The sequence below is a fragment of the Tachysurus vachellii genome, chromosome 7 (assembly GCF_030014155.1).
Source record: "Tachysurus vachellii isolate PV-2020 chromosome 7, HZAU_Pvac_v1, whole genome shotgun sequence".
In the NCBI taxonomy this organism is placed as follows: Eukaryota; Metazoa; Chordata; class Actinopteri; order Siluriformes; family Bagridae; genus Tachysurus; species Tachysurus vachellii.
Genome location: NC_083466.1, coordinates 21,364,682 through 21,386,231, shown reverse-complemented (window position 1 = coordinate 21,386,231; position 21,550 = coordinate 21,364,682). Strand labels below are relative to the sequence as shown.

Sequence of the window (21,550 nt, the reverse complement as noted above, 5' to 3'; positions counted from 1 at the left end):
GATTTCTCCAATTAACTCTTTGCAGTCTATTGTTTGTTTAATCCCCCTACAGACTTCAAACAACTGTGTAATTTACAGGATGAAGCAAATATGCTATCAATATGATACAGTGGTGTTTTTTGCTACTGATGGAAGACCACACTGACTAAACAAGGCGAGAGTTTATAGAACCACAAAGATTTCCTTGCCATGATGTCTGTCTAATGAGTCTATTTAGCGTTTTCGTCCAGTCTCTCATATGATCATATGCTATAAGAAATGCAGCACCTGTAAGAGGTTAAAAATGAATGTATCTTAGAGTATGAAACATATGCTATTTTAGGGAAACACTACCATTGGGCTGAAAGTGTTGAACTACAGTTATTGACAGATTTAATTAGTTGGTAAATCGATAGAATGATTTAGTTTTTATTATATGAATTACTACAATTGTTATTCAGAGAACTAAACATATTAAAAACAGATTTGCATTATATAAATTATAAAATCATACCTGTAGTTCAAACCCTGGCACACAGGTGTACACAATCGTTTCCCCATAATTGTAGTTGTCTCCTTTAATATCACCATGGAGAATGGGGAGGGGCTTTTCACAGATGACGGGCACACATGAGTTGGAGGAGAATGATGGAGACCATCTACCAAAGAGCTAGATCAAATAAAAATAAATAAACATCTATCATCTGTCCATTAATTCTACAGTGATATCACTGAAACAGTTTTACTTCTTGCAAGTCATGCTCAATGTTTAGTCATTCACAATGTTTAATTTTAATAAAAATCAAGGCATACTTCACATTCTGATAGTGCTGCTCCCTCAAGATAAAATCCTGGCATACAGGATATTGTGGCAGTGCCTCCTACAGGTGTGTGTTGGCTAGCTGTCACCACAACATGGGTTAGGTTGGTGGGAAGGCTGCATGGTATGGGCTGACACCTCACACTATGTTTGGACCAAGTGCCATCACTCTGACAGTTGATTGTATTTGTCTGTGTAACCAGCATGTACCCCACTTTACACCTGAAACAAAGACAATCATTAGAAAGACAACTTGTAAAAACACATTAATCAGGAGACTATCATGGCTTAATACATGTGCAATGTTAAACGTTTTTGGTAAACATTTAAACTACCTGTACTGAGCCTTTTTGCCATAGGTAAAAACGGATTCCACAATCTCTGCATTTGGAACAGGCGGAGGCTCTCCACAAGACACAGGATCACAGTGTAAACTTGGAACTTCCCATCTTCCCAACCTTCCACAGGAGAGATTTGGGTTGCCACGTGAACGGTATCCTTGTCTGCATTCATAGGTGACTTCATCAGGTGCATCTGTACCACCTTGCACAAGAGCATTTGGTATTGCAGGAGGAGGTGTTGCACATCTGCCTCTGCTACAAATGGGAACTCCTGGACTCCACAATCCTCCCTTGTCACACACAGATTCAGTAGGCCCAAGAAGTATATAGCCCTCATCACATCGGAACCACACACTGGCCCCACAAGTGTGATCTCGGCCAAGCACGACACCAAACCTCAGTACAGGTGGGTTGCATATACAAAGCCGGCATTCTGGCACTGTCCCAACCCAATTGCCGTCTGCTGCACAGCGCAAAATTGGACTGCCAATTGCCTCATAACCAGGGAAACAAACATATTCCACAACATCCTCAAAATTAAAACTTGAGCCATTTAGAAAGCCATGACTAATATCCTCAGGTGGGTCACATGTGACTATGTCACATCGTGGTGGAGGGTCATCCCACAGTCCATCACCTCCACAAACGAGTGTGGGGTTTCCTGCCAATGTATAACCTACATTACACTCATATTTAACTTTCCCATTATAACCATAATTTGTTCCTATGACACGGCCATTTTGAATGATCGGGGGTCGACCACAGTCAGCTGGGAGGCACTTAGGGGCATTTTCACTCCAAGTACCATTAGCAAGGCAAACACTAGTGTGTGTCCCATGCAGGATAAATCCATTGTGGCAGCTAAAGAGCAGGCGTTTGCCAAATGTATAACCATCTCCTTTAATTAATACATCACTTGAGACCACAGGACGTCCACAAGACACAGCCTTACACCATGGTGCTTTGCCATCCCATTTACCATCCATTTGACAAGTCCTAGTTCCTAAACCTTGTAGGACAAATCCAGTGTGGCATTCATATTGTATAACTCCTTTGAAGTGAAAATAACTTCCTATCATTTCACCATTAGCAATACCCCCTGGGTCACCACAGTTGACAGGAACACATTGTGGTGCTTCATTACTCCACTGATGTCCAGAGATGCACTGCTGTACTGTTGGGCCGTCCAGCTCATATCCTTCATCACAGCTGTACTCTACTAATCTTCCCAGTACAGTATCTGTTACTGTTACTGATCCATGTTCGGGATGAGGGGGTGTATCACACTTAGCAGGTACACACTTAGGAGCTGTCCCATTCCATGTACCATCTTCTTGGCACACTAAAGCAACTCTACCATTCATTTCATAGCCTGCATGGCAGCGATACTCTACCATGGTTCCATGTAAGAAGCTGGTGTCTGCTGGTGAAGGGGTGTCTGATGGTTTGTCACCAGCCAACTCAGCAGACGGATCTTGAATTTTAAAATAATCACCAAAATCAATGTGCGGAGGAAGTCCACAGTCTGCTGGAGTGCAAGAGGGGACTAAACTAGACCAACCATTTTCCTCACAGGTAAGGTGGCTCTGACCCACAAGCAAGAAACCTGGGAAGCAGCTATAGAAAATGGTCATACCAAACTTATGATCCTGGCCTTCAACAAAGCCATTGTCAATTGGTTTGGGGGGCAAGCAGTAGATTTGTTGGCAGGATGGAACCTCATTGTCCCATTTACCACTTTCCAGGCAGGTAAGAGTCTCTGGACCTTCTAATCTATATCCTCGCTGACAGGTGTAAGTAACAGACCTGCTAAACAGAAGTTGTGAGAACTTGGCAAAGCCATTGGGGATCTCTTTGGGTGGAGCACATTCAATGGGGCGACAAGCAGGTACTCCACCAATCCAGAGGCCACGCTGACCACATATCACTGTTGAGTTGCCCACTAGGTCATATCCAGGCTTGCAGCTGTACAGAGCAGTGCTTAGATACATAAGTCCTTGCACATCCACTATTCCATTTGATATTTCCTCAGGATGTGGGCACTCTACAGGAATGCACTCTGGATATGGGGTGCTCCAGCGTCCATCTGCTTGACAGCTAACAGAAGCTTCTTTTCTAAGGGTAAAACCTGCCATGCAGGAGTAGGTAACTACACTGGCAAAATAGGTAGATGTTGATGATGGATCACCAAAGGAAACCTCTGGTGGTGGACCACAAGACACCTGTTTGCAGACTGGAAAAGAATCGTTCCATTCTTGTGATGGGGTACATCGAAGAATTTTTGCTCCATGAAGTACATAACCATCCTCACAGGAGAGTTCCACAGTTCCTGAGTTTGAGTCCAAGCTTCGTAATACTAGATGGTTCTCCTCTAAAGGTGGTTCCACACAATGAACAGGAGAACACTGAGGAGTTTTGGTCTTGTCCCACTTCCCATATTTTAAACAGGTCCATATTGCCTCTCCGTTGAGTTCATAACCTTCATCACAGACATATTCCACTTTACTTCCTACTTCAAATATGGAGCCACGGTAGTGCCCATGTAAGATATCAGGAGGTTGTGGGCAGTTTAAAAGTTTACAAATGGGCGGATCGATGTTGGACCATTGCTTGTTGGCCATGCATGTACGGTCAGCCTTCCCAATGAGGCGATAACCCCCATTGCAAGTATATGTCACCTTACTATTGTATACATAGTTGTCTCTCCTTGTGGAGTCCTGAAAAGGATAAACAAAATAGACCAATCAACAACCAGTAATAAAAACCAATTTAACAGACAAAACATGCACATAACATAAATACCAGTTATGCTACTATTAAGACAATTGTGCTCGAAAGTTTGCATACCCTGAAAGAAATTTTTAAACATCGCCATTTATTTGGAAAATATGACTGATAATGCAAAATATTTTTTCTTATTTAAGGATAGTGGTCACGTGAAGTCATTAATTATCACATATTTTTGACTCCTTTTTTAAAACCTAATGGTAACTGAAATCACCTAAACATTTCTGAGTTTACATCCTTATCCTTAAATATTTAGCCACATTATAAACACACAGGTTGACACAAAGAGGTTTAACTTGCTATTAAAGGGAAGTTTCCACACCTGTGACTCTATTGTAATTGTAATTAGACTCTGTGCATAAATAGTCAGTGAGTTTCTCAGCTCATGAGGTGATGCACTGACTTGGCTGGATACTGCACCATGGGGAAGACAACTGAACTATCAATGGACCTGCATAATAAGGTAGTTGAACTTTAGGAAACTTTGCTTTAATAGCCATTTAAACCTCTGTGTGACAACCTAAACTTTATTAAGCAGGCTTTACAGCTTCTGGAGCAGAGTCATTTGGAGTGATTAGACCAATATTTAACTTTATAGTCACAACCATAAACCATATGTGTGGAGCGGAGTAAACAAGGCCTACGGTGAAAAGTAAACTATCCCCACTGTAAAGCATGGAGGTGGATCTCTGATGTTTTGGGGCTGAGTGAGCGCCAGTGGCACAGGAAAATTAGTCAAAATCGATGGCAAGATGAATGCAACATGTTATCAGAAAATACTGACAGACAATTTGAATTTTATAGCACAAAAGCTGCACATGGGACACTCTTGGATCTTCCAACATGACCATGATCCAAAGCACAAGGCAAGGTTGGCCTCCAATGCCTCCAGCAGAAAAGGGTGAAGGTTCTGGAGTGGCCATCATCATCAGTCTCCTGACCTCAATATCATTGAGCCACTTTGGGGAGATCTCAAACGTGCAGTTGGTGCAAGACAATAAAAAAAAATGTACATGAACTGGAGGCATTTTTCCAAGAAGAATGGGCACCTATACCACCTGAGAGAATTAAGGCTCTCATGCACAATTATTCCAAAAGACTGCATGCCATCCCTGTTGCTAAAGGGGCCAATGCATGATATTAAGAACTAAAGGTATGAAACTTTTATATTTCCATATATTCCTTTTAATGTTTTGTTTGATTGTGCCATTCTGTTATGCCTTACATATTAACTAAGTCCTAACTGAGTCCTATAAGAAATAAAATAATTTAGTTTCACATTCTCACTCATTTTTTCTTTGAAAAACAAGGTATGCAAATGTTTAGTACAACTGTATATATATTTCATTGTGAATAACTGTAAAACAAGCATGCATGTTATCCGTTACCTGAAAGTAGCCGTTAATCAGACTAGGAGGAGTAGAGCAACTAATAGGTTGGCAAGTTGGTAAAGCTCCACCCCACTCTCCATTAGCCATACATGTTCTTCTTTTCTCCCCTCGGATGAAGTAGCCCTTATCACAGCTATATGCAATAACAGCTCCAAAATTGTAGTTGGTTCCACTGACATAGCCCCTCTCAATATTTTCTGGCTTGGAGCATCTGATGGGCACACAGCCAATATCCATGGGTGAAGGTGACCATTCTCCTCCCATTAAGCATTTCAAAGTTGCTGTGGTATTAAGCATAAAGCCTTCCTCACATTTGTAGCTGACTTCTGTGTTACTAGTATATTTGGGTTTATAAATGGAGTCTAGAATGGCATGTAGTAGATCAGGTGGACGTTGGCAGAAGGTGGCAATGCAGTACGGCATACTCTGTCCCTCAAGAGGTGCCCAAATCCCCTCTGCATTACAAAACAATTTGGTGTTGTTGCCAGCGGTATAGCCATCATCACAAAAGTAGATAGCTGTGTCACCGAAAAGTTTGTGTCCAGTGTCAGGATGTGCATGGTCAACAGTTGGTGGTGGTCCGCATGAGCGTGGCACGCATTGGGAAAATTCACGACTCCATTCACCACTTGGTAGGCACTCCTGAGATTCAGTACCCAGTAGTGTGTATCTGGATGTGATGAAGAATAATTGTTCACCACAGAGTTGTTAAGATCTTGTATAGGATCATAAATTAATATGTTACATTTCCTATTTTTCAAACAATGTGTAGGAAAGAATTGTGGTATAATTACCCTTCTTTGCAGATGTAATGCACCTGACTGCCCAAAGTGAAGTTGTCTCCTTTGACAACTGCATCCTTTAAGGGAGGTGGATCGCCACAGTTCACTCTTGCACAGATAGGAGCAGGTGATGTCCATTTTCCAGAGGCTTCACATTTCAGCTTCCCTTGGCCCTGCAATCTTTACAGCATAAAGTTATTAACACATTGACACAAAATATAATTACTATTCGTTCTTTGTTATTGATATTCTAAGGTTATTTTCCTCATTTTACCTGTATCCTTTAATGCAGGTATATGTCAAAGTTGACAAGTAAACATTTCCGTTAAGACTGATGTCTGCAAAGTCCACAGCAGGGGGCTTGCTGCAGGTCACAGGCTCACAGCTAGGTGGAACTTTACTCCACTTCAGGTCAGATTGACACTCTATTTCTGCTGGCCCTTGGAGGATGTAACCTTTTTCACAGCTATTTTAGAAAAATAACGTACAATTTTATTTCAAATTTATATTTTATTGTATATTATACACTATATTTGCTTATAAGAAAATAGGGAAATAGATTCCTGAGAATAATTAAGATGCTTCTCATAATCAACACTTCTTCTAGCACTAAAAGTGATACCTGAAAGTCACCTTGCTTCTGTATGTGAAGTTTGTTCCCTCCAAGAGTCCATGCTTTGGGACTGTAGGTGGACTACATGACAGGGCTAAAAGAATAAATAAAAGAAATAAATGAAAAACAGTTAGAAACCCTAACTCTGAACACTAAAACGGTATTGTATTAATCGGGCTGTGGATCCTTTGGTGAAGATTCCAGGGTGGTGAATGGAAGATCAGAGTTTAAGTACCAGCACTGCCACACTGTTGCACTGCTGGGCTTTTGAGCAAGGCCCTTAACCCTTTTTGCTCCAGGATCGCTGTGCCATGGCTGACCCTGTGCTCTAACCCTAACCTCCAAAAAAGCTGGGATATGTGAAGAAAATAATTCCACTGCACTGTAATGTGTGGCAATAATATTCTTTCATAATTTCATCTAATTTATCTTAGAGGTCAGTGACATGAGTAACTGATGCTTTACAAGAAGCATATGGTTTATTTGCAGTCTTCCAGTATGGACTATGGACTAGTCTCTCAGTGGCAATGAAAGGATATAGCTCCGGTTATCCAACTGCTATTATGATTGTGTCTTTAATTACAGAATGATTTAAATAGCAAATAATGCTGGACAATAGTGCCTAAAACCTAAGGACAATTTGTGTTTTAACAATAATTACAAATGTACAATGTACAAATGTACAAATGTCTTTGTATTTCTCCTAATATATTCAATAAAATTGTGACTTGGCTTCTCAACTTTGGTTGAGAATATTTGGTCCTGAGACCACCAAGCACACTATGTTACCCTAGAGTCCAGTCGCACAACGGACCCTACAGTTATGAAGTGATCCGTGTCTGTTCCATTCAGAACGAGCCACAGTCACGGCCCTAAGCAGGAGTCTAGTGATGGTGGGCAAGTGGCACGAGCAGCCTCTCCTCTGAGACGTGATGACTGATAGGACGATGACAGATGAGAACTTCTGTTAATTTTTGCTTCAGTTTTTTCTCAAAAAAACTTTGTGAAATTCAGTTAAACAGCATTAACCCTACCCTACTATCCTAGCTATATGTACATATGTGAATATCATGTGCATCATTCTTACACATGAATATCATTAAAACGAGTAATCACACATCCCTTACAGACCAGCTCCTGCACCACTGTATGTGTGTTGCACTTACAACTAATAACTACTAATAATAAACTACAACTAATAAACCCAATTTCACTGCTCTTGTGAAATCTAAAATATGTCATTTCTCTCATTAGAAGGCAGCCAAAATGTTTGTCAATTATTGAGATGGCTGTTGTAGTTTAAATAGGCATACTGTACTAAAATGATTTATTTGGACAAAAATCCATGAAACAATGTTATTTTCCTTATTATGAACATTTTTATAATGTGCACTTAAATTCTGTTAAATGAGGTAAATTCTAAATGAATGTGATATGGCTCGCTGATTTATCCATTTAAATGTAGAAAAAGTCTACTTGGGCATCTTACAATGCACTGATGTTATGTAGTTTCAAAATCCAACTCGAGCATGTTTAAATGTAGGAGAAAAGCTTACTTGGGTGTCTTATAGTGCAAAAATACAACATATAGACTCACATATTGTTGTCATCAATCATATTGCAAGTCAGATCTCTAAGACCCCTTATTTGGGATGCTTTTCATGAACTGGCCCCATGACAAATTAAGTAGAACCCTGTCCTAGAGTTCTGTCTGCCACATACCAGGTCTAGTTCTGCATTACTATTGTGAACTGTGACAATCCCATTATCATTTTTGGATAATTGAAATAGTGTTCTTCCTTATTTGCTATCAAAACTAGGCTTAGTAAACCATGTTTTGGATGATCAACTACATTTATTGTAAGTAAAGTCCTTTAGCGTACCTGCGCAGTTCCTCCCATCCCCTGTGAAGGGGTAAATGCAGGTACAGATGTATGAGCCCTCTGTGTTCTGACAGCTGGCGTTCTCATCACAGTCAGAGCCCAAGGCACACTCATCCATATCTATAATATATACAGGCGTACACATGGGGACATTAAGCATGTAAGTGGGAAAGGAAATTACTGCTAAGTACTAAAACACATTTCCAGGTTCAGATTAGCCTAGTCTCTCTTACCCAGACATGCAGGCACGTTTCCGGCCCATTTGCCGTTGTTGCCACAATGCATTTTGCTCTCACCAAGCAGGTAGAAGCCAGACTTGCACTGGTACAGCACAGAACTCCCAGCATAGAAATCTTCACCATGATACTGACCATGCAGCAGAGCATGAGGTTCACCACAGTTCACTCCTGCGCACAAACATGTCATATGTGTGGGGTATGGATAAAGAGAAGGAAGCAGTTAAGCAATTTTATATAAACAAATATTATGGTGGAGACTAGAGATGAGCCGGATACTCGGCTGAAACGAGTATCCGGTACGGATAAAGCACTTCTGCCGAGTACGAGTATTATACGAGTAATGCGAGTCAATATCTGTGCTCAGATTGAATGAAAATCATCATTGGGTAGCTGATTGTGTCAGCGTTCTGTGATAGGCTAGTCACAGCGCCCCTCCCCTACACACATACAGATGTATTGTGTTGCTGTGTCTCACTCTGCTCACTCACAGTCACACACAGAACAGCTCTCTGTCTCTCCCTCAGTCACTCGGGTTCGCGGGTCTTTTCCGTTAACGTTTAGGGTTTCTTCAGCTTTTTACTTCGGGTTGTAACGTTAATAATACGTACTTACTAACCAGTAGAGTTCTGGTAAACGTGGGTTCGTTCAGACGTGGTGCTTGCTTGGTAGAATGCGACTCGCATTGCGTCTCTGCCTGTCGGAGATTTTTTTTCTTTTTTAAACCTTCAGCTGTCTCTAACCAGTAACCAGACACTGAGTGTCTGACACGTTTTTGCTGTATTTCATAAAATCATAAAAGGTAGTAAGCTAGTGTTATAAATATTACAAATGAATTATTACCGGTTAAAGCCCCGCCCATTTCAAGACAAGCCTACTTCCGGGTTAGGCCCCACCCACTCCGAGTACGGATACAGATACAGATAATTCATATGGTTAACAGATACGGATACAGATACAGCTGTACTCGCTCATCCCTAGTGGAGACATGTTCCCAGTGACTGTGTGAATGCTTGTCTGATCATTTCTCTGTCATCATATAGAACAACTACTTGTGCTTTGTACAATAGTGTGTATGTGTGTGTATGTATGTGTGTGTATGTATGTGTGTGTATATATATATATATATATATATATATATATATATATATATATATATATATATATATATATATATATATATATATTTGCATTTCTGTTTAGATACTAACTGCATTTCATTGGCTCTGTAATTGTACTCTGCACAATAACATTAATTAACATAACATTAACAGACCCCAGCAGGTTCGATCAGGCTCCATCTGCTCCAACACCATCACACTCAACACTGGTGTACCGCAGGGCTGTGTGCTGAGCCCCTTCCTCTACTCCCTCTTCACCTCCGACTGCAGGCCTGTGTATGGATCTAACTCCATCATCAAGTTTGCAGATGACAATACAGTGATTGATGCCTACAGGGAGGAGATCCAGCACCTAGCCACATCGTGCAATAACCATAACTTGCTCCTTAACACCTCCAAAACAAAGGAGCTCATTGTGGACTTCAGGAAAGAGACAGGAGGCACACACAACAACATCCACATCAATGGGATGGCTGTGGAGCGCGTTTCCAGTTTCAAGTTCCTGGGGATCCACATCTCGGCAGACTTGTCCTGGACTACCAACACCTCCAGCCTGGTCAAGAATGCTCACCAGCGCCTCTTTTTCCTGAGGACACTAAAGAAAAATCAGCTTTCCTCTGATATCCTGGTGAACTTCTACAGCTGCGCAATAGAAAGCATCCTAACCAGCTGTGTCACAGTCTGCTATGGAAGCTGCTCTGTTGCAGAGCGCAGGGCATTGCAGTGGGTGGTGAAAACCGCCCAGCACATCACAGGGACTCCACTTCCAGCCATGGAGGACATCCAGAAGAAACGCTGTCTGCGTCGAGCTCGCAGCATTCTTAAGGACTCCTCTCATCCTGCCCATAGACTGTTTTCTCTTCTGCCCTCTGGCAGGCATTTCATGTGCCTCCGGACCAAGACCAGCAGACTAAAGAACAGCTTTTTTCCTAGAGCTGTCTCTATTGAACTCTGCCCCTCGCTGATCCTACTGTCCTACATACACTGGTACACTTGTACATTTGCTCATTTCTCACCCCACAATTTGTTATTGCACTAATGGACTGTTTTGTTTACACAAAACGTTTTTTATTTTGCACACTTAATTGCTGCTCCCCATTGCCTTACCATTGTACACATCCTCCTGTATATTTTTGTTTTTGTTTATAGTAATAATATATTTTGTTTATAGCACATACCCTTCTGTTAATTTCAGTTTATAGTAATAACCATCTGTATATTTGTTCATAGTACATATATTTATCTGTATATTATATTCATAGTACATACACATATGTAAATTACTGTTTATAGGTTTAGCCATATATTTTGTTACTGCACATATCCTTCTGTAAGTTTCAGTAAATCTATATATTATGCTCATAGTACTGTACACACACACACACATGTAAATTACTTCCATATTACCACTATATTTAACTTATTTAACTGTTGTAAACACTTTGTATCCTGCACTTGCTGCTATTGCTCTCTGGTTAGACCTAAACTAAGTTGCCTTGCCTAATCTAATCTAATCTAATCTAATCTAATCTAACCTAACCTAATGTTGGTATGTGAGGATGTGATGGTTCAGTGGTTAGGGCATCGGGTTACTGATCAGAAGGTTAAAGTTGGGTCCTTGAACAAGGCCCTTAACCTCACCTGCTCCAGGGGCGCTGTACTATGGCTGACCCTGCGCTCTGACTACAGGGCTCATAATAACCTGGGATATGCAAAAACTTAAAGCATGTCTTGTGTGTATGTGACAAATAAAACCTGAAGCTAATCTGGTTTTCTTCCTGCTGAGTCATACCTTGTCCTACTGTAAAATCCTGTGTGTCTGGTGTGTCTTTTGTCAATAACTGAATTTTATGCTTACACACTCACGTTCACAGCGAGGCTGTGCATGGCTCCATGCCCCTCTGTTCAGACACTTCTGCACTGGCTCCCCCACCAGGTAATATCCAGGATTGCAGGAGAATTTCACCTGAGTGCCTGGTGTCACTGCTGGACTGGAAGAACGCACGTTGGGTATAATATCTTGCAGCAGGGGGCAATCTAACACAGATAAAACATGATGTGTATATATAAATACATCTAAATAAAAAGTATTATATAGAATATAATAGAATATATAGAATATATACTGTATATTCCCCACAAAGAGTCACGGTTACAAACCAATTCACCAAAAAACTGTTTAAAACAGTATTAAAGTTTCTAAATAATACATTGTTTGACAGTTTCACAAAATGTCAGTAGCTAAATCATTTATATTAATAAAGAAATATATGCTGAATTTATATGCAAACTGAATTAGGCCCCAAACCTGTTACACACACACTGTTGTAACATTGTGTAAGATGACAGGTTTTTTCATGATTTACATTTAAATAATGGTATATGATAAATCCAAATAAATGCAACTTATTTGCTGAACAGTTTTTACGTTTCATCCATCCTGTGCACTCAAAAACATTCACTTCTACCAAAGAATTCATTATTATCATAATATAGCATCAGTGTGCATATGAAAAGACAAATATTTTCTGTATTAATGTAAAAAAGTCAAATCAGGATAAACAGATTTTCTCACCAGCACAGAACATGCTCTTAGGGTTGGTTTTGACTCGACCTGTAATACCATGTAGAAAGTCAGGCCAGGCAAACACGTTCCCTCTCTGTAGCTCACTTGGACAAGAACTAGCCAGAGATCTGATCTGAGGAAAAGCAAGATGAAACCAAAGACATGTGAGCTTTAAGCTTGGAGTACATTCACCCAATTAAACTGCAAAAAAAATGACATCTGAGCAAGTGATACCGAAATCTATTGAAATCCAGACCTGTCCTGACAGCTAATTACGGCTTCAAATAGTTTCCTTTAAACATATGCTTTCTTTTGAGAGTATTCTAAAATATCCAAGTCCAACATTCTCCATTAAATTTTTTTGCCATTAAGACCTACTAAGAAATGAAAGAAATGAGGGAAGAGGATGGTGTTCAGCCACAACTGATTTAGAGGCACTTGAGAAGAGAAGTAGAGCACTGATCTCATTCATTAATCACATGAGATCATACATTCCTATTTTGGGATCTCATCTAGGAACAATGAGTGGAGAAAAAACCCTTGTGAATTAGTCGGTGCAATCATCAGTGCCGCTAGGTATTTTTATGACTTATTCATGATTAATTGAAGCCTCTATTTAAAACTCCCCTGTGGCTGAGGCCATATGTGTATCGAAGGCCTCATTATTAAATATATACATTGCAGATAAAAGGCGTATAAATATGAAATGGAACAAACCGCTTATTTAGCATAGACGTACCTGCTGTGGTGAGAGGACATAATCCCAGATATTGAGCTGGCTGAGAGAACCAACAAAGGACTCAACTGGGTTGAAGCCCTCGCCCCTCTGATCCTGATCCTGTCCCAGCACCAGAGCACCACCTCCTACACACATTACAGAGCCCAAAAAAAGGGAATAGTCATAATGCGGCTAGAATCCACCCATGTTTATAGATGTAAACATGTAGTATAAGATGTACAAATATATAAATAAAAATCACATTTTTATATCCATACATTTGACACATTAACACATATTAAACATCTGGGTAGGATTGCTGTACCTGGAATGGTGCGACCCATGGACAGGCCCTTTCCACCATCAGAAGGGCTTCCATCGATGTATATCCTCCAGTCACCGTCTGTACTCCTCCATGTCACACCGATGTGGTGCCACCTTCCATCGTTCACCGCTGGACAGTCTGTGATCCTTTCTTTCCCGTTCACATACAGCACCCAGCTAAATGACACCGGGAGAGAGAATAAGACTTACTTACCTACTTAGTTATTTTCATTTAAACTTAAAATCCAGTGCTGAACTATCTGTCAAATAATATTAATCCAATATCCGTAATTATTACAAACACTTTTACACAGAAGTGCATACTTATTATTATTTTAAATGTTCTGCTAAGGTATTCTTTATCCAATCCATTTCAATATAATACATTTAAACATAGTTTATACTAGGCCAGGTAAAAATGGCATATACTGTATCCCCATAATTCTGTGCAGGTTTGCTGAATTTTTCAAGGATCCTAACCCAGTATTATACAGTATATAGAGAAGAGCAGTTAAGAGCAACGATGTTACAACAAGCAGAAAGACCGCAGCAAATACTCATAATGTTTTCAACTAAATTTGTTACTGTAACTAACTCTATTCTATATTGTATCTTGAGGTCAGTGCCTCAATGGTACGTTTTGTATATCTGTAAAAGGTGTCCGTTACAGAGCTATAAGAAGGAATAGCAAAGGTATTCTGCTTCCAATACAAAGGTTTGTTCTGTATACATAGTAAAAAATAAAGACTCCTCACCCGTTGTAATCTATAAGGAGAAAGGCGTTGTCACTGCCCTCATCCACCGCATACGAGATTGGAGTTCCATAGTTGACCGTGTCTGATGATCTCATCCAGAACGTGCAGGTGATCTGAGTGAGTGCTGGCATCATCCCATCCATCATCACATAACCATGAATACCAGACACCTCAAAGTCTAGGTTGAAGTTGGCAGACATTTCTGGAAATATAAAAAAAAAAAACAACAACAACAAAAAAAAAAACAAGTGAAGCATATTATATGACAGCAAACATCAAAGAAACATGTAAAACTTGTGTGAAGAGGAACGCGTGTCCATTTTCAAACACAGTATCAAAAATCATCATGAGGATTATACACTATAAGGCCAAATGCATAGACACCAGATCCTGTTCTTGACGATAAATGGTCAAAAATCCCTGCAGCAACATTCCAGAATTTAGCATGAAGTCTTCCAAGAATTGTTGAGTGAGATCTCTGTGTATAGACACATTGTCCAAGAAAGTCTGCTTGTACCATATGTTACCTAATGGAGTGGGTCCAATACTTGGAGGCTTTGTGATTCTGAGTGTAAATAATAAATCCTTCTCAGTAAATCTTTCACTGTGAGTGGAGCTAGTCACAATACATGCACTTCCACCTGTGATTACTCCATGTTTACTACACGTACCAGTCAGCAAATACTTCCCACTCTTCTGAAATAAACATTTATCCAGACTTTTAGACTGCTTTCTGTCTTTCTGTATCTGATTCTCAGCCATGGTGTTTATACCTGTCTCACACCTGGTTCCGTTGAACCCAGGAGGGCATCGGCAGGTGTAGCTCCCCACTTCATCCTTGCAAGTGGCACCATTCAAACATGGGTTAGACTCGCACTCGTCCACGTCAACCTGGCACAGTTTCCCACTAAACCCACTCACGCAATCACACCTGAGGAAGAGAGAAAGTGTTTGCGGCCGATATGAACATGGTACGTTGGTCAAACTTGGCAAACCTCTTAAAGATCCAACATTATATATAAAACAAGTGTATACAATAAAAAAGCCCTCAGACAGAGAACAGGAATTTTACTTCCATTCTGCACAGTCTCAGTTCCAGCAAAGCTTCCACTTCATCCAGACTAATCTGTTTTCTATTTTGGGATTGTCCTTAAATAGTCTAACATAATTCACATATTAAGTGTTTTGTACTTTGTTTGCACTGATTCATTTTAATTGTTCACGATGTAGCCTAAAAACTGAAGCTGGAAATAGAATTTGTATCTTGCGAATCTCTTTTTACAAAAAGCAACATCTCCATTTTGTCTTTTACCTGAAGTCATTGACAGCATCCACACACGTTCCTCCATTCAGACAGGGGGCGGTGTTGCACTCGTCGATATTCACTTCACAGCTCTCTCCAGTGAAACCCTGACTACATGAGCAGGAATATCCAGCATCCAGGTCCTTACACACACCTCCATTTTGGCAAGGCCTGGACTCACACTCATCTATCTCCAGTTCACATCGAGACCCTGCACGTAGAATATCATCCTGCTGATGACTCTCAGAATGAAGACATCATATTGAAGGTACAGTATAAGGATAAGGATTGCAGGGATAAAGTGGCACAAATGCTTTCTAACTTAAGATGTTAATGAGAATGTTAATGCAAACATCATGAGGTATATAATACAGTAGGAGAAAAACTATATCATGACAGTTTGAAGAGATACTCTAAGAAAAAGTCAAACCCAAGGAGACAAAAACAAAAGTCCAAGCTTTCTCCTGAGATCTGAGCCAAAATAAGTGAGCTATTTCTTTTTTCTTTTACATCCCACTGAGCATGTTTTGGAGATTTAATGTTCCAAATACTTGTGTGTCGGATATATTCATCTTTTATGACTTCCTGTTGTCTTAAAAAGCATCAGAGTCTTAATTCCATGTGTTGGACTTGAACTGTTCACCTGTGAATCCATCTGCGCAGCTGCAGCTGAACCGATTCACCTTGTCCACACACACTCCCTTGTTCAGACACGGAGAAGAGCTGCACTCATTTACGTCAACTTCACACAGTGATCCTTCCCACACACACACAAGTACATACATGAACAAAAACAATCTTTAGGATCAAACCAGCCATGTGCGTAATCATGTCCAGGTCTCAGGAAAGAGGTCAGCGACTGAATGGAAAAAAGCTGTAAGACAAAGCATGTGTCCTACAGCGCCAATAAATCCACAGCCACTAGTCACTTTTCCTTTGAGACTTCTCAGACGGCTGTGCCAGCTCACAGTTGTTAAGCAAATGAAATTGGCCAAGCAGCAACACTCTGTGGCTATTTGCTCCTGTAAATCTGTGTTGGCAGTGAGGTCCTTACCCACAAAGCCAGGCTTGCATTGGCAATGAAAGCCTCCCACTCTGTCTCTGCACAGACCGCCGTTCTGACATGGAGCAGAGTCGCACTCGTTAATGTCACTCTCACATTTAGCTCCTGCGGTAGTAAAGAAGATTAAAACGAATACTGAATACGACACATTAAAAACAAACAAATAAACACCCAAAAATTTATAATACTACTACTACTAGTAGTAATAAAAGATAAAAAAGAAACTGCTCATTTTCAGGTAACCTGTCTATGAAGTGACCGCAAACTTTACATGGTATAGATCTAATAGTCGGTGGATTTACATTTCCATTCACTCATACACAAGTTAAAAAAATTAGTTCAATTGATGAACAAAGCACCTGCATGTGCACCTGAATTTAACACACAGGATATAAACTGGACCACACTAACTGAAACTGAATAAATTAATATGCACAATACTCTTTCAGGAACAAACGACTCCATTTTTTGCATTTTAATGTGCAAACTACAGTATATAAATGTACCATTAAAGGTATGTTAATGTTAGTGGTATTTAAAGTCCAAATATGTACCCTTAATAAATCTCATTGATATTACATCCTAGTTTGGATGTAGAACCAGCAAAATATTAAAGGGAATGAAGCTGAGAATTGAAAAATAATTAAACTTTCAGATCTTTTGAAAATCACTCTCTGTACATCAGTTTTTAAGTGAACGTGAAAGTGACGTGACATACGGCTAAGTACGGTGACCCATACTCAGAATTTGTTCTCTGCGTTTAACCCATCCAAAGTGCACACACACAGCAGTGAACACACACACCATGAACACACACCCGGAGCAGTGGGCAGCCATTTATGCTGCGGAGCCCGGGGAGCAGTTGGGGGGTTCGGTGCCTTGCTCAAGGGCACCTCAGTCGTGGTCGGCCCGAGACTCGAACCCACAACCTTAGGGTTAGGAGTCAGACTCTCTAAGCATTAGGCCACGACTTCCCCTGATTAATTGCAGCTTCTTGACCAGATTCTTTACTGAAGCCAATTACATTCAATGTAGTTCACAGAATTTTATAGATTTTATAATTGTTCTTTCCTCGCTTTGGTCTAATTAGCAAACTATTGATAAAAAATAAAAAATCGACAATGAAATCTAAACATGTAAAGTCTGCTATAGGTTCTCTAAAGCTACTGTACTTAAACAACTGACAAACAATTTGGATGTCTAAATACACTCACAGGATGTGTCTTACCTGTGAACCCTGGGAGACAAGTGCACACATATCCCACTCCCACCTCCTCACACGTGCCCTGGTTCTGACACGGGTTCAGGAAGCACTCATGGAACATCTGAAACCCAACGCAGACCAGGTCAGATTGTTACTTTATCTGTTCATGTCGACTGAGATTGTTATAAAGTAGAAGGAGGACTGGTCAGGAATCAGCCAAGAAGATTAACGATAAAGGAAACATTCAAACAGTTTAGCTGCAGCTTCCTGAAACAATATCTGACAGCAGAAGTTGTACATGTGATTAATGATACATTCAGATCTTCCAGTATGTCAAGAACTGTCACATTATATGTTGTGGATGTCCACAAATCAAGTTGGTTCCTAAGTTAGCTGAAGAAAAACAAAAAACAACAAAGCAGTCTGTTACGTTGTTGATTACTTTCCTAAAACAGCAAACCCCAATAGTTTTATTTCTTATTTAAACTTTAAGGATTATGATACTTTAAACAGAAAAACATAAAATAGCTGTAAATCAAACAGCACACTTGCCTGACTGCTGGCCTGATAGTCTCTTATCACAGGACTTTCTGGAGCTGTAGTTATACTTTCCTCTTTAGGCAAGAAACTAGAGCCAAATGCTGTGATGCAGAGGTGTAGAGAGAGAGAGTGAGAGAGAGAGAGAGAGAGAGAGAATAAGATTGAGAGGGAAAAAGAAAAAAGATAATAAGACGCAGGCAGCAATTGAGAGACGTCTTCCATCAGAAATGGATTAGTTCCTCATCTTTTCCAGCCTGCACCTAATTTTCTTTTGTGTTAGAAGAATCTTTCTCAGACAAGCAAACTTCCTTCCAGTCAAACATATTCACAACAACCGTCATGCTGGAAGTAAATTCATGTAATGTTTAATGTAATGTTTAGAAAGTGTTTTTCTATCTGAAACATTCGTATAATATTAAAGAATTCATAGGAAAACTTAAACAAAGAAATAGGGTTGGTTTTGGAGAAAGGGGAATTTAATAAAGAATGAAGGACGAATCTTTGGCTTGCTTGAGTAAAACTCAAGTGACTCATCTAGTCATTTGCACATCATTGTGACAGTCAATAAGCTGATCCAAAAAACAAATTTACTACAGATATAAATAATAAAGCTGGTATACTGGAGCACTGTTGGATGGTTCGGGCTCCTGAGACGGTGGTGGTGCCATAGAAGGGGCAGGAGAGGCAGTAGGATCGTCCCTCTCCAGGTTGGTAATAGTCACGAGGACAGGGGTAACATGGGACCAGTCCGGTACGGGAGAAATGTCCTGCAGAGCACGGAACTAGAGAAAGAGTGAAAGAGGGACAGTGAGGATATGAGATACAGAAATAGGAGTTGAGGTGAAGACAGTGAGTGATGAGGTGAGATTAGAGAACAGGAATGTGCCTTTTGCTGCACTGTTTTATTACTGCAGATAAGGAATAGTGCTGAGCTGGATAATGAGTCTCACCTCCACACTCGCTCTGCTCCATGGCTCCTCGGTTCACGGTGGAGGTTTTCGAAGGGCATGGCAGACATGAGCGCGAGCCAAAACCAGGCTGGTACTGACCCAACGGGCACGACTCACATGTCTCCAGCCCACTGAGGGATGAGCTGCCAGGCTTACACTGTGCTGGAGACACACACACACACACACACACACACAAACCAAAACTATGTGACGATAATAACCATTAATACAGAACATTTCATAAGGTTAAACACTGACACTGCAATATACACAAGCGCTTCAACTTAATAATTAAAAGAAAAAAATGTGTTAAAGAATGGATTGAGGTTATGAGTCTAATATAAATAATTATAATTTATTTCATTGGATTGCTCAATTCTGGTTTTACTCAAGCGCCTACCTTTGCACTCGGACAGGCTGCGGGAGTGAAGGTAAGGGGTGGAGAATCCGTCTGGACACAGTTTACACTCTGTTTGGCCTTCCTCGTCCTGATACGAACCCCTCCTGCAGCTCTCACACTCAGCATAGTCCACTGAGAAATACGTCCCCACTGGACACTGCACTACAGGACACACAGGACAGAGTGTTCACCCTCTCACCATTACAGCTGGGTGTTGTTCTGTTTAGCACAGAGAGCAGGTTAAAACTTTATTCCCCACTGATCTATCAGTATACCTGACACTGACACTTATAGCAATCTTTTCTAAGAGCTAATCATAATATTTCAGGTCATTTAAAATAATCATGGTGTTAGAGGGAAATTATAAATAACAGCAATTATTTAAAATAATTTATAATATTATTATTATATTACTTATTTTCCTAAAACCACATTTCTTTTGTTCTTTTTATGTCACAGACATTTTTAAAGAATAACACTGTAATTCTTATAACTTTTAAGTTATTAATAGTTAAAAGTTTATATTAATTACATTATAACTATGAACAGTAATAATTCCCTAACCTCTCTCTCTCTCTCTCTCTCTCTCTCTCTCTCTCTCTCAAAAATGAAGACAAATTTGCTTTTATAGAAAAATGCCTTCTGACCAATTACATTCACAATTTTAACAGTGCTACCATCTTCAGCACATTATCATTCTCAGACAGCAGAAATATTATTATAATAGGATATGGGGATAGGATATTAGAATAATATTTCTGCTGTCCCATATATTGTGTGTGTTTACTTTTTGTGCAGCAGGAAGCTCAGTAACTCACCGCACATGCGACCCTTCAGCACAGATCCAGGTCGGCAGTACAAAGAAGATTTCTTACTGTCCAGAGATTTAGGGTCAGCAACGATCATCTCAGATGATACATGAAACGTGCTCAGTGACTGTTTGCTCAGTGTCCTCCTCAGCCGATTGGTCAATAACTCCAGCGTCCGCAAGAGTCTCTTTTGATTGGCTACTTCCACTGAGTCGTTCCTCGACAGGGGCAGTGGGATGCTTGCTGGGAGAAAGCAGAGATGTTGGGAGAACAGTATTTGCATTAAAATGCTTAGATCAGTGTTGTGGAGATTACTAACCAGTGTGATGTTGTATGGACTAAGGAACTCTTTTCATCTAGATCAATTTAGAAAGATTAGTATATGTTACCTGTGATATTAAAGTAGATCTGGATCTTTTGGTCACGTGTGGGCCCTGTGAGCTCACGATGACGTTTACCCCGCAAGTGGGAAGAGGGGTGGAACACGCCGTCCTGCTGGAGGAGGCTGCGCTGATGATCTGGAGAAAATCCACTATCAAAGTAAGCATAGTCCTGACCATTACTGCTCCATCCTCCTGGACCTGAAAAAGAGAGAGAGAGAGAGAGAGAGAGAGAGAGAGAGAGAGATGTAATGGCTCATGTTAGAAAATGGTTCTAACAGATTCTGAAAATTCTTTGTTATTTTGCTTTAATCTGAATATTGTATAATACTGAAAATGTTTTTGGGGGCACGGTGGCTTAGTGGTTAGCACGTTCGCCTCACACCTCCAGGGTTGGGGGTTCGATTCCCGCCTCCACCTTGTGTGTGTGGAGTTTGCATGTTCTCCCCGTGCCTCGGGGGTTTCCTCCGGGTACTCCGGTTTCCTCCCCAGTCCAAAGACATGCATGGTAGGTTGATTGGCATCTCTGGAAAATAGTGTGTCCGTAGTGTGTGATTGCGTGAGTGAATGAGAGTGTGTGTGTGC

At 40.4% G+C, this 21,550-nt stretch overlaps 1 protein-coding gene across 5 annotated transcripts in view; it reads right to left on the bottom strand.

The window, feature by feature from the left end:
• The window catches only part of svep1 (sushi, von Willebrand factor type A, EGF and pentraxin domain containing 1), a 112,553-nt gene that overhangs the window by 38,683 nt on the left and 52,320 nt on the right, over positions 1-21,550 (bottom strand). For all 5 annotated transcript variants that reach the window (XM_060874919.1, XM_060874918.1, XM_060874921.1 and 2 more), the window contains exons 15-39: positions 20,975-21,166; positions 20,595-20,828; positions 19,777-19,938; positions 19,377-19,538; positions 19,047-19,208; positions 18,439-18,527; positions 17,911-18,007; positions 16,674-16,787; positions 16,263-16,376; positions 15,629-15,830; positions 15,090-15,247; positions 14,317-14,518; positions 13,563-13,738; positions 13,259-13,383; positions 12,529-12,652; positions 11,820-11,990; positions 8,830-9,003; positions 8,597-8,716; positions 6,723-6,807; positions 6,375-6,566; positions 6,113-6,280; positions 5,316-5,988; positions 1,135-3,857; positions 793-1,021; positions 494-649 (exon numbers count right to left, since the gene is read on the bottom strand). In XM_060874919.1, the coding sequence (XP_060730902.1) occupies positions 494-649; positions 793-1,021; positions 1,135-3,857; positions 5,316-5,988; positions 6,113-6,280; positions 6,375-6,566; positions 6,723-6,807; positions 8,597-8,716; positions 8,830-9,003; positions 11,820-11,990; positions 12,529-12,652; positions 13,259-13,383; positions 13,563-13,738; positions 14,317-14,518; positions 15,090-15,247; positions 15,629-15,830; positions 16,263-16,376; positions 16,674-16,787; positions 17,911-18,007; positions 18,439-18,527; positions 19,047-19,208; positions 19,377-19,538; positions 19,777-19,938; positions 20,595-20,828; positions 20,975-21,166 (7,004 nt within the window). The remainder of the gene's footprint in view (positions 1-493; positions 650-792; positions 1,022-1,134; positions 3,858-5,315; positions 5,989-6,112; positions 6,281-6,374; positions 6,567-6,722; positions 6,808-8,596; positions 8,717-8,829; positions 9,004-11,819; positions 11,991-12,528; positions 12,653-13,258; positions 13,384-13,562; positions 13,739-14,316; positions 14,519-15,089; positions 15,248-15,628; positions 15,831-16,262; positions 16,377-16,673; positions 16,788-17,910; positions 18,008-18,438; positions 18,528-19,046; positions 19,209-19,376; positions 19,539-19,776; positions 19,939-20,594; positions 20,829-20,974; positions 21,167-21,550) is intronic.